Genomic DNA, 16,668 nt, shown 5'->3' with positions numbered 1-16,668 from the left:
CACAAAAACTTGTGAATCTAATAATCAATCACAGCAAGATTTAAAGATACATAGTTAACATACAAAAGTCAACTGCTTCCCTATATACAAGGAATTAATAATTAGAATTAAAAATAAAAATCACAGTGCCATTTACAGTCTCACCAAAGGAATTAACTACATAGGTGTAAATCTGACAAACTATGTATATGATTTATATGAAAAAATTTACAAAACTCTAATGACAGTAATCAGAAAACTAAGTAAATGGAAAGTTATTCTTTGTTCATAAACAAGAAGACTATATAAGATGCCAGTTTTTCCCAACTTAATATATATAGATTCAACACAATCCTAATAAAATCCCGGTATGTTATTTTTCTGGATATCAACAAATGGATTCTAAGGTTTGTATGGAGAGGCAAAGAACCAGTATTTCTAACATATTAAAACAGATGGGCAGAAGAGGTCTGACAATATCCCAGCTTTAAGACTTACATTAAAACTATAGGAATCAAGAAAGTATGATATTGGCAAAAAAAAAAAAAAATAGACAAATGGATCAATGGAACAGAATATGGAACTCAGACATAGATCCACACAGATACAGTCAACTGATCTTTGACAAAAGAGCAGAAAATTCAATAGAAAATAATAGTTTTCAACAAATAATTCTGTAAAAACTGGAAATTTTTATTTAAAAAAAATGAAACTAGACACAGACTTTATGCCCTAAACAAAAATTAATTCATAATGGGTCATAAACATGAATATAAAATGCAAAACTATAAAACTCTTAGAGATAAACATGAAAGAAAAATCTAGATAACCTTCATTTTGGTAATGACAAAGGTGTGATTCTTTTTTTAAAAAATGGTAAGTTGGAATTCATTAAAGTTACAAAAACTTCTCTCCAAAAGACATTGTGAAGAGAAGGAAAAGTATATACAGACTGGGAGAAATATTTGGAAAATATGTATTTGATAAAGAACTATTATCTCAAATAAAAAAGGAATTCTTAAAACTTAACTATTAAAAACATGAACTACCCAATTAAATAGGGAAAAGGTTTCAGTTATTTTAAATATGTATGCAAAAGTGGGATTGCTGGATCATATAACAGTTTATTTTTAATTTTTTGAGGAACCTTCATACTGTTTTACATTTTGCATTCCTACCAACAGTGTGCAAGTTTTTCAACTTATCCACATCTTTGCCAATACTTGGTTGTTTTTTTTTTTAATAATAACCATCTTGACAAGTGTGAGGCATTATCTCATAATGGTTTTGATATGCATTTCCTTAATGAATAGTGATGTTGAGCATTTTTAAATAACCTTTTGGTCATTTGTAAGTCTTCTTTGGAGATCAAGTACTTTGCACATTTTTATTGAATTATTAGTTTGTTTTCCTTATATATTTTGGAGAGTCATCCCTTATCAGGTATATGGATTGTAAATATGTTCTTCCATTTGGAAGAGATATTATCACTCTCAGTTCATTGCAGCACTATTCGCGGAACAAGATATATGAAAGCACAGTCCATCAACATATGAGTAGATTTAAAAAATGTGGTAAATGCACACAATGGAATACTATACATCCTTTAAAAAGGAAATTTTCAATATGGACAACATAAATGAACTTCAAGGACATTATGCTAAGTAAAATAAGCCAATCACAGAAATATAAATGTTGCATGATTGCACTTTTATGAGTTATCTATCTAAAAATAATTTAACATAAAAAATGGTAGAATAATGGTTTCTAAGGGCTTGAGGTAAGGGGGAAATGGGGAGCTACTTATTAACAGGCATAAGGTTTTTATTCAAGAAAGATACATAAGCAATAGATATTTTCTGTATAACAGTATGCCTATAATCAATAATAATATATTGAACACTTAAAAGTTTGTTAAGAAAGTAAATCTCATATTAAGTGTACTTCTTCAATAAAATAACAATTTTTAAAATAAAATATGGGCAAAAGATCTGAAAGACACTTCACCAAAAATGATATACAGATGGCAAATATGTTGAACACAATATATCCCTGGGGAGTTGCAAATTAAAACAACAGTATGATGCCATTATCCACCTACTGGAGTGACTAAAATCCAAGACACAGACAATACCAAATGCCCCAAGGATGTGGAATTCTCACTCATGGTTGATGGAAATGAAAAATAGTAAAACCACATAGGAAGACTGTTTGACAGTTTCTTACAAAAAGGAGCACATTCTTAGCATAAAATCCAAAAATTTTTCTCCTTGGCATGTACCCAAATTAAGTGAAAACTTATAGCCATACAAAAACCTGCACACTGATGTTTGCAGCAGCTTTATTCATAATTTTTAAAACTTGGAACAACCAAGATGTCTTTCAGTAGGTAAGTGAATAAGTAAATTGTGTTAGGTCTAGACAATGGAATATTGCCAGCAGAGCTATGAAAGAAGAGAGCTATCAAAACATGAAAAGACACGGAAAAAATTTAAATCGCTATTGCTAAGTAAAAGACTATCAGAAAAAGCTACATGCTTTATGATTCTGACTGACATTCTAGAAAAGGCATACGTATGGACACAGTAGAAGATCAGTGATTATTAGGGTATAGGGAAGAGAAATGAATAAATAGGCAAAGCACACAATTTTTAAGACAATGGAAACTATTTTGTATGATTTTGTAATGGTAGATACATGATATTACACATTTACCAAACCCATACAATGTACACCATTGAAGATGAACCCTAATGTAAATGATAGACTTTGTTTTATAATGATGCGTCAATGTTGATTCGTCGATTGTTACAAATATACCATACTGGTGCAAGATATTGATGGTGGGAAGCTGTGTTTGGTTTTATCTAGTGTGTATGTGGGTACTCTTTGAGTTTTCTACTCAATTTTTCTGTCTTAAAACTGTTTTTAAAAAGTCTTTTAATGTTTTTAAAAGTTCATAAAGGTAACTAGATACTATCTTGTGACATGATGGATTGTCAAGGCAACAAGCAATTTCACTAAAGATTCATGTTTTTGTCAAGTCCATCAGAGTCAAGGAAACAATGAAGATAGGTCATGGGGAAGTCCCTGACTTCAGTTGTGATGGAGGGATACTATAATTTATAGTTAGCCAGTAAAATCAATGTTCTTACTTCCTAATTTCTTTATAAGCACACAAAATATTTGTTTGCTAGAAGCTTACTTTAGAATGCCACTTAATGTTGGTGTATATTGTATAAACTGAGGAAATAAAAGTAAAATGTTTTAATTTTAAAGCATGTTTCCATAATAATGTGGTACCCACAACCTTTCGCTATAAAGAGGCACACGGGTGTATGTTTTCTTTACAGAAAGCAAAAAGTGTTACCTTTGAATTTTTAATCAAAACAATGTGTGTCTCTTAAAGTAGAAATTATGGCTATATTGCTGGTCTGTCTTCTTTCCTCTCTCAGTCCTCAAAAATTGACCTTATATTATTATTAAGACCAGCATTTCAGTTTGTTTTGCAAATGAACTCCCTTTTCAACAGTTAAAATCTCCTAATGTAAAAGTATAACATGATATGAAAAGCAATACAGCCCTGGCAGGTGTGACTCAGTTGATCAGTGTCGTTCCATACACTGAAAGGTTGCAGGTCTGACTCCTGGTCAGGGCACATACCCAGACTGAGGGTTTGATACAGGAGACAACCAATTGATGTTCTCTCTCTCTCCCCCTCTCCACCTTCCACTCTCTCTAAAATCAATAAAAACCTATCCTTGGATGAGGATTTTTAAAAAGCAATGTATTTAGTACACAATGTAAATTTTCATGTTCAGAGTTGTATGCCAATAGCTTATAGCAAGCAAAGGGATGGATAAAAAAAAAAGTACTAAATGAGGTTAAAATTCTCACAATTAAAAATAATGTGCCTAGCCCGGCCGGGCATGGCTCAGCGGTTGAGCGTCTACCTGGGATCCAGGCAATCGGGGTTCGATTCCAGGTCAGGGCACATGCCCCGGTTGTGAGCTCGATCAATGGCTCTCTCATCATTGATGTTTCTGTCTCTCTCTCTCTCTCCCTCTCCTTTCCTCTCTCTGAAATCAATAAAGATATATTTAAAAAAATAATAATTAAAAAAAATAATGTGCCTTAATATTCTCAATGCAACTCACTTTAGTTCAATTCAGTTTAGATGAACAAGAACACATAGAAGTGATTTTTTTGACAGTATGAAAGTCCATTCCCCAGGATTTTACTTCACCCAGAAAAGAAGGCAATGGGCGCAGAAAAGAAGGCAATGGGCTCAGAAAAAGTAAAAAATTACACACACACACACACACACACACACACACACACACACACATAAGCATTATCAAATGATAAATATTTTGGAAGATAAGGAATATATTTAAGTGGGTAAAAATGGAATAGGCTTTCTTGAAAGAATTTAATTAAACCTGGTTTTGAAGAACAGTTTTATAATGCAGAGAAAAAAAAGAAAGAAGTGTACAGAAATGGATAATTAATAATAAGTATTAAATGGAAGTTTATTTTCAGACCTTTCTGAGGCTGCCTAAGTAGAAAAATTAAGTTCAAAGTGAATATTCTTTCATTCCAGAGGTTTTATTTTTTTGTTTTATTTTTTCCTTTTTTTGTTGTTTTTATATCTCAAGTTATTTTTACAAATGTAATAATTATAAGGTGCTTACAATTAACATGGATACAATAAATCAGTATTTCAAAGACATATTGGGCACCTCTATCTATATGTCTTTATGTCCTGAATTAGGTCTACATGACCAAAACAAAAAACAAAGACAGGGATAAAGAGAAGGGGAAAGAAGGGGCCCTATACAAAATATACTTAAAAATTTCTAAAGTGACATTAAGAAGTGCTCATTAGCAGTTACAAAATAGTCGTGGGGATATAAGACAGAGCATAGGAAATATAGTTAACAATATTGTAATAACTATGTATGGTGCCAGATGGGCACTTGAATTACTGTAGGGAACACATTGTAATCTGTAAGAATATCTATCTGCTATGCTATACAACTGAATCTATTATAAAAAGTGTTGAATGCAATTGCAATTGAAAGTAAAATGTAAAAAAATAGCATCTATGAATATGAACAAGTAGACATAAAGTTTTTAAAAATACTTTTATGCTTATTTCCTTGTGGCAATTATTCATATGATTTTTATTTTCTTTTACCTTCTCAACAACGCTTTCAAGGACCCAGTTTGTGGACAAGCTTAGTAAAGGTACCATAATTAATGACTGACCTATAATTTCCAAGGCTAGTAAACTATACTAAGAACATCATCAATTTTAAACATATATTGTTTCCAATATGACCACATCCTTCTTCATTCAGCTGCTATTCTGGGAAGCTGAAATTACTTATTATCTGGAACCTATAGACCTCATTCGATGAAATAATTTCTTGTTACATCTAACAACATAAATTACCTTTAAATATTTTATAAGTTTGTAAAACATATGCCCAGTTGAGAATGTTTATTAAGGCTCCTTTTATTTTAAGATAGGTTGTCCTAGTCTGTGATCCACAATTGACTGCTATCACATCGCCCGGTTTATTTCCTATATGAATCTTGTCACAAATTTGAATTAATTTATTTAGTTTATTTGTCTATGATATTGTCACCTCTATAATGTATAAACTTTTATGTATACCAGGGACCATGTCAGTCTTGTTTAACATTCTATCCCCAGAGCCAAGTAAAGTGTGTGACACATAGGGGACACTCAATAAATAGATTTTATTTAAGCAAATGAATGAAATACGAGCAGACTTTAGAAATGTATCTCAATATCATCAGATTAAAAATGTCATAAAAATTGGATATCATCTTGAAACAAGCATGTAAAAAAAATCTCATGGTGCAGAAGGGAGAGAGTTGAAGCAAACACAGAATGCCTAGCAGTCAAGTTGAAAAAGAGAGCTCACTTAAGTTGATGAGTAAGGTATCCAAACATTCTAAAGGTCAAATCAATATTATTAGAGCCACAAATAAGTAAGTAAATTAACCAAAAGAAATATCCCCTCATTATTAGTGAATAAGTTTTAGTCTTAGTAGTAAATCAGTTTCAAGAATGTTTCAGTAGCCAAAGTCTAGTATTAAGATTTAAATATTTTATAAAATGAAATAAGGGAAAGTAATTGGAGTAACAGTAGAATACTTTAGTCAACAGTAACAATCCTAGGATTCTTTATATCCTTTGAAATTTTGTAGTAGGTTTATGTCTTCACTCAATTTAAATATTCAAAAGTGGACTGTATTTCTAATGGAAATGTGCTAAAGCTTAGGCATATCTCCAAATTAATAAATAAATATTTTGATTATACTATAATTCAAAAAGTAAGTATTACTGTTGATTCTTTAAAGGAAAATCAAAGTAATTAGCATGTGTGCCCCCCAGCCAGTGTTGCTCAGTGGTTGAATGTCAGCCCATGCACCAAGAGGTCACTGGTTTAATTCCCCATCAGGGCACATGCCCAGTTGTGGGTTCGATCCCCTGTGGGGGGCGTGCAAGAGGCAGCTGATGGATGTTTCTCTGTCTGTGATGTTTCTTTCTCTCTCTCCCTCACCTTCTCCCCTCTCTGAAATCAATTTTAAAAAAGAAATAGTTTAACATATTTTCAGTGTCATCTGAAAGCATACATATATTAGTGGGTAGAGAGTTTCAGTTTGGCAAGATAAAGAGTTCTGGAGATAAATAATAAATAATATATTGGCTGCACAACTATGTAAATGTACGTAATGCTGCTAAATTGTGCACTTCAAAATCATTAAGAAGGTCAATTTTATGTGTATTTCACCAAAATAAAAATTTGAAAATAAAACTCAAGCATAAAGTTTTCATTAAAAAATTTTTTTCTAGATCAAGTGAATTGTCACTCAAGGTTATTAATCAGAAAATGTGGTGTGTGTTTGTGCCTTTGTTGTGTGTGTGTTTTTCCTATAATAATACATATGTTCATTTACCAGGAAAAAGATTTGTCTGATACTATCTGCCAAGTAGGTGATTCTCCTGCTTTAAAATGAATGGGTTACCAAAGATATCAAGGAAGAAATAAAAATACTTCCTGGAAACAAATCAAAATGAACACACAACAACCCAAAATCTATGAGACAGAGAAAACAGTCCTGAGAGGAAGTTGATCACACTATAGGCCTACCTCAAAAAACAAAAACAAAACTTCTAATAAACTATCTAACCCTGCAATTTAAAGACTAAGAAAGAGAACAACTAGAAAAGCCAGAGTAAGAGAACGGAAGGAAATAATAAAGATCAGAGCTTAAATAAATGGCATAGAGACTAAAAAACAATACAAAAGATCAATGAAACCAAGAGCTGGTTCTTTGAAAAGATAAACAGGATCGATGAACCTTTAGCCAGATTCACTAAGAAACAAAGAGAGAGGACCAAAATAAACAAAATCAGAAATGAAAGAGGTGAAGTAACAACTGATCTAACAGAAATACAAAGGACTGTAAGAAAATACTATGAACAACTATATGCCACCAAGCTGGACAACCTGGACAAATTCCTAGAAAAATACAACCATCTAAAATTCAATAAGGAAGAGTCAGGAAACCTGAATAGGCTAACTGCTGATGAAGTTGAAACAGTAATCAAAGGGTTCCCAGCACACAAAAGCCCTGGTCCAGATGGCTTCACAGGGGAGATTTCCCAAACATTCAAAGAAGAACTAATACCTGTCTTCCTCAAACTATTCCAAAAATATCCAAGAGGGAGGAACACTTCCAACTTCTTTTTACGAGGTCAGCATTAGCTTAATCCCAAAACCAGATTAAGACACTACAAAGATAATTACAGGCCAATATCCCTGATGAACATAGATGTTAAAATCCTCAACAAAATATTAGCAAATCGGATCTAGCAATACATTAAAAAGATCATACACCATGACCAAGTGGGATTTATTCCGGGGACGCAAGGTTGGTACAATATTCACAAATCAATAAATGTGACACATCACATAAACAAATTGAAAGACAAAAATCACATGATCATATCAATAGACACTGAAAAGGCATTCGACAAAATCCAACATCCAGTTTTGATAAAAACTCTCAGCAAAGTGGGAATAGAGGGATCATACCTCAACATAATATAGGTCATATATGACAAACCTACAGCCAACATCATACTCAATGGGCAAAAACTAAAAGTATTCCCTGTAAGAAGAGGAACAAGACAGGGGTGTCCACTTTCACCACTCTTATTCAACATAGTGCTGGAAGTCCTAGCCACAGCAACCGGACAAAAAGAAAAGATAAAAGGCATCCCAATTGACATTATTTGCAGATGACATGATATTGTAAATAGAAAACCCTAAAGACTCCGCCAAAAAACTAGATTTAATAAATGAATTCAGTAATGGAGCAGGATACAAAATGAACACCTAGAAATCGATGGCATTTTTAAACAGCCTTAGTGAAGTCACAGAAATGGAAACTAAAAATTGAATCCCATTTACCATTGCAACACAAATAATTAAGACACTTAGGAATAAACCTAAGCAAGGAAGTAAAAGACCTGTACCCAGGAAACTACAGGACGTTGCAAAAAGACATAGAGGAAGATATAAACAACTGGAAGAATATACCCTGTTCTTGAATTGGTAGAATTAACATCATTAAAATGTACTTACTACCCAAAGCAATCTTTAAATTCAAGAAGATGAAAAGGGAGCCCACTGTATGGGAGAACATATTTTCCAATGATACAACTGATAAGGTGCTAATTTCCAAAATATATAAGGAACTCAAACAACTAGACAAAAAGAGGCAAACAATCCAATTAAAAAATGGACAAGGGACCTAAACAGACACTTCTCCAAAGAGGACATACAAATGGCCAAGAGGCATATGAAAAATGCTCAACGTCACTAATCATCAGAGAGATGCAGATTAAAACCACAATGAGGTATCACCTCACACCTGTCAGAATGGCTACCATCAACAAATCAACAAATGACAAGTGCTGGCGAGGGTGTGGAGAAAGGGGAACCCTGGTACAAGTGGAAATGCAGACTGGTACAGCTACTATAAAAAACAGTATGGAGTTTCCTCAAAAAAATTAAAAGTGGAACTGCCATTTGATCCCACTTCTAAGAATATATCCTAAGAAACCTGAAACACCAGTTAGGAAGAATCTATGCACTCCTATGTTCATAGCAGCACAATTTGCAATAGCTAACATCTGGAAACAGCCCAAGTGCCCATCAGTAGATGAGTGGATAAAAAGCTGTGGGACAATTTACACCATGGAATACTATGCAGCTGTAAAAAAAGAAGGATCTCGTACCCTTTGGGGCACCATGAATGGAACTGGAGAGAGTTATGCTAAGTGAAATAAGGCAGTCAGAGAAAGACAAGTATCACGTGATCTCACTCATGTGTGGAATCTAATGAAAAAAATAAACTGATGAAAAAAATAGATTCAAAGACATAGAACCATGGAGTAGTCAGATGAATTTCAGAGGGAAGGTGGAGGTGGGGAAGTAGGGTGGGAGAGATTAATCAAAGAACAATATGCATTTATGCATAGCCTATGGACACAGACAATAGTGTGGAGAAGGCCTGGGGCAGGGGCAGATGCCGGTTGGAGGGGATCAATGGGGGGGAAAACGGAGACATCTGTAATACTTTCAACAATAAAGATAAATTTGAAAATAAATAAATAAAATAAATAAATGCATAGTAACAGGAAATAGTACATTATACATGGTATATAAAACTCTAAATAGACTGGTTGTGAACACATAGCAATTGCATAAATTAACATATAGTAGGCTATGTATTTATGTTAAACTAATAGGATATAATTCAAGAGCACCCTAAGGACACAGCTGACTAAACCTAAATATATAAAGTTGTCATATTACTTTATTGTTTTTATTATTCAGATTTCTTCACAGTTGAAAGCATGACTTTTTAATTCAACATGGAGTTAGTACATGAGACAGATTTTAAAAAAATGTTAAATTGTTTTCATAAAAGTAATTTTCTTAATTTTCAATAAATCCTGTAGGGCTGAAAATGTATGAAGTACAGCTACAGAATTGAATAAATAAAGCACCTATACTACCTCACCCCCCCAAATTAAAATAAAATACTTATAACTCTTTGAAAAATAAAATAAAAATAACAGTACTGAAATTTTGGTTAAATATTGAAGAATGAGTTATTTTGGTTTATTAACAATTTAGCATAAATCCCATTCCACTATAAAGTCTGTTTAAACTTTTCCAGTGTTGGTTACTTTGTCACTTTAGTAAGTACATTCTAATAAACACAGTTTAATCTTCCTTTGATAACTAATCTTATTACAGTGCCTTCAGGATGATCATCCAGAGTATTAGTGCTCATGGTTGAAGATAAAATTTTTGGAAACAGAGGGAAAGAATTGCTACTGTCTGCAAAACTTATTGTAGAATTGCCTGTTTTATACTACATTCTTAATGTCAAATTGTTTTCTTGCAATTTCCTTCTCTTTGTCTACAAAAATATGAGCCAAGTTCTAGGTTAGGAAGCTTTTTCTTTATAATCTTCATAATATTTTGTTCAGCCAACCCCAACTTCATTCAAGAGAGAGCAACAAATTTACTTTCATTGTGAAGTCCCAGTGACTTGTACAGCTGAGGCTCTTAATTGGAACCACAGGATCAAGTAGCAGTTAAGAGAAGGATGAAAAATTCCCAACTCTCCTCTTCTTCCACTAAAGCTGATGCATTACTATCAACTGCAAATAACAATGTGTGATGGGATACACTTAGAATGCCAGTTGTCCAGGGTTCTTTCCTCATGCAAAATGTTTCTCAGATTTAGAAAGACTCAGAAATGCTTCAGCCAACTGCCTCAGGAATCTTGGTGGAGACATTTAATGAATTTAATTTGTTACATAGACTATAAAGTTGCCTTTAATATATAATAAAAATAATGAGAAATATTCTATATCTGATTTTATTCCAGACTCTTCTCAATCTTAATATTAAATGATTAAACAAATTATAGATAAAAATACTTTCCTTTTTCCCATAAATTTCTGCTTAGCAGAGGGAATAGTATTAAAATTAATTTATTTCAAAGGAGTTCTAATTTTTTTTCATATAATGAAAAGTTCACTATAGTTTAAAATGCTTATACCACAGTGACCCTCAAAAGGCTGGTAAGTGTAGAGAGGATGTTGTTTTGAAAATAATTACTTTTAACAACCTAATTCTATTTATAATCTTAGAGAAAATATGTACAAATGAACTGGAATATGAACATTTAGATTTGATTCAGTAAGAATACTGTAGGAATTATTCTGCTGAATTTATGTTGTTTTATAATATAGCATTTTCAGTGAAGTAAGATTTTTAAATGAGAAAAATAAAAATGGTCAAAAGCTAATTAAAAAAACTATTGTTAATTAAGCTTATCAGAAAAGATGTATATAAAAATTATATTCAAAATATAATAAAGTAAGCAGATGTTCGAAAGTGTTTCTACATGTTGACCATTGTGGTCATATTGCAAGACCAGTTTTTATTAGTCTATTTCCATATATTTTGTTTGTATTTGCCTTTTCTTGAATATTTTCCATGTCCTAGGTAAGCAAGAACCCAATTAAAATAGCCCAATTTGCCCTGGCTCAGTGGCTCAGTTAGTTAGAGCATTGTTCTATAAACCAAAATGGTTGCAGGTTCGATTCCTGGTCAGGGCACATACCTAGACTGTGGGTTTGGGGCGCTTACAGGAGGCAACTCGGTGGATGTTTCTTTCTCACATTGATGTGTTTTTTTGTTTTTTTCCTTTCTGTCTCCCTTCCTCTCTTTCTAAAATCAATAAAAACATATCCTCAGGTGAGGATTTAAAACAAAAAAGAGCTCATTTAAAAAAAAAAACAAAACACAAAAATTTGAGTAAATACTAAGAGTAAATTGTCACCTTCAGTTAACAATATAGTCTAACAGAAAATGTAAAATGTAAAAAATGAAGCAGCACATGAATTCAGCCTGTTATTCTAAGAATTTCTTAAGACATTGCCCTTTGGGGTGATGTCCTCATGCATTCTTTTTTTTGACAGGATCTTTTCTGGACTAACAGAACTGACATATGTATTGCCTGGATTTTCTTTTTCAGTGGAGGGGTTGTGACTAGGCTGCATGAGGAGTTTTGTGTTATACACATTGTGATCCAAAACAGCTTCTCACAACTCTGTAAAGATCTTGGGAAATCTCTAAGTTGATTCCTATCTTATAGCATTGTTCCCCTCAATGGTTTAAAGTTGACAAGTCATGTTGAGATTAGTAATTAATTATGTAATATGCCTATCTCTTTATGTGTTTGCTTCATCTGTGAATATTAATTATATATTTTATATTGATTCTTCAGCTTTTATCTCTTTAACTAAGATTTTATAATTTGTGATTATGGAGGCAGCATATCTTTAACATTTGGTGGCTGTCCATTTTATGGTTGTCCAATCATTAAAACCTTAGCATTGCTGGAGCAGTGAACAGGACTCTGCCTACTACCTGGAGATAATGCTACCATTATGCTGGAGTTTAATGGAATAAGGATAAAGGCCAAGCACAACATGGTCCTGTGCTTTACTTGACCCTGTGACCATTTAGCAGTGGAGGGGTACTCAGTCCAGCCGTCAATCCTGACTTTCCAGTGCACTCAGGAAAAGTATGCAACCTATATCCTATTTCCTAAGCAGAAATAATTTAGGGAATTCGTTTTTTTAAAAAAGTATGGGAGTTCTTTCCACCTAAATCGTCATCTCTGATTTTCGGATTAGCAGCCTAAAGATAATATTTTAAAATAATAAATAAAATTCCCAAAGAAAGAAATCTAAAATCCGTTTTTAATTTCTTTATTTTTTTTCTCTTTCTTTCTTTACAATGTTGGCACAGAGAAGTGGGAAGTTACTTAGCAGGGTTCCGGGTTTTCTCGCGCCCCGCCCTACCACAGGGTTTTCGTGCCTGGGTCGGTCTGTCCTGCGGAGAGCAATCCCTGTCCATCGGTCCGCTCTCTGCCCGCCCGCCGCGCATCTGCCCTTCTCTTCTGACTCCGCCCCGCATCTGTCCGGAACCGCCTCGCGTCTGAGAGCTGACCCAGTGCGCTTCTGCCAGTCAGTCCCTCCGGACCTGCCGCGAGTCTCAGGCTGCCGAAATCACCGCGCGTCACTCGGTCCGTACCCAGTGGGCATCTTGGGTATCTGGGCGGTCTCCGGTCCCCCGCGCGTGTGTCTGTTTGTCTGTCTGTCTGTCCGATCCGCTGCCTGCAGCCTGACTGCCGGCTCAGCGCACCAAGTGCCCAGTCTGCCCTTTAGCTGACGCTGAGTGTGTGCAGCGGCCTTAGTTAGCTGGGAGCCCGCCTGAGACCGGCCAGGCGGCTGGCGGAGGAATACGCTTTCGGCCCCTGCCCTTGTTGATGTAATTTTAAGCCAACAGGAGCTCGAGGCCTATATTTATGCAGAAAACGGGTCGCGAGGCCTCGATCTGCAAAGCTAGATGTGGGGAGCCAGCCAGCTGCTTGATGATTTCTTACAATTTAACAGGGAAAGGGGAATTGCTTTCCCACTGCTGGTTTTTGAAACTGATTTTAAATCTGAAAGGGTGGAAATTGTAAGTCCCTTTGGTAGAACAGATTCCTTACTGGGATGCCTTTTTGTCTAATGCGTTTGTTCTGAGCCTGCTGACCAGGTGTTTCTGAACTTCATTTTCTCAGCCTCAACATTGTTACTGAGTCTGCTTTTAACTTCCTTCGCCTTGGCTTTTTCTGTTCGCGAACAGCTGCTTGGCCCATAGTTTAGAGAAAGCAGCCTTCTTTTCTCTCCCAAGAGAGCCTCCTCCCTGTGCTCAGAGAAATGGGGAGTGGGGAGCCTAATCCTGCTGGCAAGAAAAAGAAGTACCTCAAGGCTGCCCTGTATGTCGGTGACTTGGACCCAGATGTCACTGAGGACATGCTTTATAAAAAGTTCAGGCCTGCTGGCCCTCTGCGCTTCACCAGAATCTGTCGTGACCCAGAGACCCGCAGCCCCCTGGGCTATGGCTATGTTAACTTCCGCTTTCCTGCAGATGCTGAGTGGGCCCTGAACACCATGAATTTTGATTTGATTAATGGCAAACCATTCCGCCTCATGTGGTCTCAGCCAGATGACCGCTTAAGAAAGTCTGGAGTTGGAAATATATTCATCAAAAACCTGGACAAATCAATAGACAACAGGGCCCTTTTTTATCTATTTTCTGCTTTTGGGAACATTCTCTCCTGCAAGGTTGTATGTGATGACAATGGCTCTAAGGGTTATGCCTATGTGCACTTTGAGAGCCTTGCGGCTGCCAATAGAGCCATCTGGCACATGAATGGTGTGCGGCTCAACAACCGCCAAGTGTATGTTGGCCGATTCAAATTTCCTGAAGAGCGGGCAGCTGAAGTTAGGTCCAGGGACAGAACAACGTTCACCAATGTTTTCGTTAAAAACTTCGGAGATGAAGTAGATGACGAAAAACTGAAGGAAATTTTCAGTGAATATGGGCCAACTGAGAGTGTTAAGGTAATAAGAGATGCCAGTGGGAAATCTAAAGGCTTTGGGTTTGTAAGATATGAGACACACGAGGCTGCCCAAAAGGCCGTGTTAGACCTGCACGGAAAGTCCATCGATGGAAAAGTCCTGTATGTAGGGCGGGCACAGAAGAAAATTGAACGTCTGGCTGAATTAAGGCGAAGATTTGAAAGGCTGAAAGTAAAAGAAAAAAGTCGGCCTCCGGGGGTGCCTGTCTATATTAAGAACCTGGATGAGACCATCGATGATGAGAAACTGAAGGAGGAATTTTCTTCCTTTGGATCAATTAGCCGAGCCAAAGTGATGGTGGAAGTGAGGCAAAGCAAAGGTTTTGGTGTCGTCTGCTTCTCCTCTTTTGAAGAAGCTACCAAAGCAGTGGATGAGATGAATGGTCGCATGGTGGGCTCCAAGCCGCTGCATGTGACCCTGGGCCAAGCCAGGCGCAGGTGGTGAGAATAAGAGTGCTCCATTTGTTTCAGCCTTAAGCTGGTGCCTACTTAGTTTGGGCTACTTTGTGATAAGAGGTTATTTTATGCCAATTCACAGGTGGTTTTTTTTAAGTGAATATTTTCTTTTGAAAAAAAGTGAAGCCAGAAAATCTTGTTCCTTTTAGTGAAGAACATAATTTCTAATTGTAAAACTGTCATTTCGTACTATTTTTTGATGTAATATTCTTAGGGATATGGAGAATAAAGTTGATTCCTCCACACATTTGTTTTCCTAAATGAGTCAAGGTGAGGTAATTGATTGAATATATTCTCTTCCTTGTTTCAATAACACTACTAAACTTGATTTCTTCTATGAAAATATTCTCAAAATGGTCCAGACTTCTGATTCCATCACGGTGCAGACTTCTAACATGCTTATTGAGAAATCAGTAGTGCAGGGAAAATGTATGTGGTCTAGTTATCATTTGTGCATATTTTTACTTTAAGTTATTACTTAATATGAATATTCTTTTTAAAAGACATGAGCTTTTTTCTTTCCTTTATTTATTTATATTATTTTCATTTTTAAATATATTTTGTGCATACCACAAACTTAATAGTGACTGTGACTAAGTGTCAGGAGTTTTCTTTATTAACTTTATACTCAGAGAAATAAGCATATTGGTGAGTTCTCGGTCAGTACCTTAGGAATTTTTTAAGTTATGAGCTTCATCTTAAAAATCTTTCCTGAGAGATTTGAAATTTGACAACAGTCAAAAGAGCATTCTTACTACTCACTTTTCTAAACTCCTTTTCTCTAAACTCCTTGGATAATGTTAAATTAACAAGAAAGATAAATTACTGCACTGAATTGCCTTTACATATCTATAAGTTTAAGATTTTAACTTCAGCTCTTATTGTCAATATAAAAAGTAAATAATCCATATAATGATGTTGAAAAACTACTTTGAAGAACATGTATTAAACTTGTCATTCTCTTGTAATTGTTGACTATATCCGTGTGAAAATATTCACAGATGTTTCAAATGAAGGAACACATTGTTACTCGTGATTAAATCACATGCCTTCATCTATCATATGAGAGCTATTAATCCACTATACTTCTCTTTCTGTCTGGCTGCTTGAAAGTTGATACAGAATGTTCTGTTCTTTGTTACAGTTACATTATTTAGCCTGTAATTTCTAGGTTACACATTTTCTGTATTTCACTTGCAGTTCCCTTTTCTTCCCACCCATCTAACTTACATCCATATTACACTTTTCTGTTTTCTTTGGACTGCCTTTCTTTAAATATATGCTAGTTGAAATCCATTTTAGAAGTAGCAAAATAAATACCTAATTTATGTAAATTTGAAATAACTTTTAAAAATATATATGATTCAACCATAAGAAAATGTATTGTTTCTATTCTCATTTGGTTTTTATTTCTCTACATAAGAGTCTTGGGTTTCATACATAATTCAATATAAATATATAACTTGTTAACACTTTTGTTAGCAATTTGCCCGCAAAATAATGAGAATAAGCTGTTTCTATGTAATTATCTACAAATTACATGTATGTTAATTATCAAATATTTCCAAATGGAAATCACTTTTTAAAATTTTAAACTCAATACATTCTGATTGTAAAAGATGTACA

General features: G+C 34.8%; 1 protein-coding gene across 1 annotated transcript; it reads left to right on the top strand.

Moving 5' to 3' along the window:
• Nucleotides 1-12,986: 12,986 nt before the first annotated feature.
• Nucleotides 12,987-16,451, top strand: PABPC5 (poly(A) binding protein cytoplasmic 5). The gene is made up of 2 exons (XM_016200341.2): nucleotides 12,987-13,203; nucleotides 13,744-16,451. Exon 2 carries the CDS (start codon nucleotides 13,883-13,885, stop codon nucleotides 15,029-15,031), a length of 1,149 nt encoding a protein of 382 aa, XP_016055827.1. The 5' UTR covers nucleotides 12,987-13,203; nucleotides 13,744-13,882; the 3' UTR covers nucleotides 15,032-16,451.
• Nucleotides 16,452-16,668: the final 217 nt, after the last annotated feature.

The sequence above is a fragment of the Miniopterus natalensis genome, chromosome X (genome assembly GCF_054644295.1).
Source record: "Miniopterus natalensis isolate mMinNat1 chromosome X, mMinNat1.hap1, whole genome shotgun sequence".
NCBI lineage: Eukaryota > Metazoa > Chordata > Mammalia > Chiroptera > Miniopteridae > Miniopterus > Miniopterus natalensis.
Note: the sequence above shows the minus strand (reverse complement) of the source record. Positions and strands in the feature narration are given on the sequence as shown.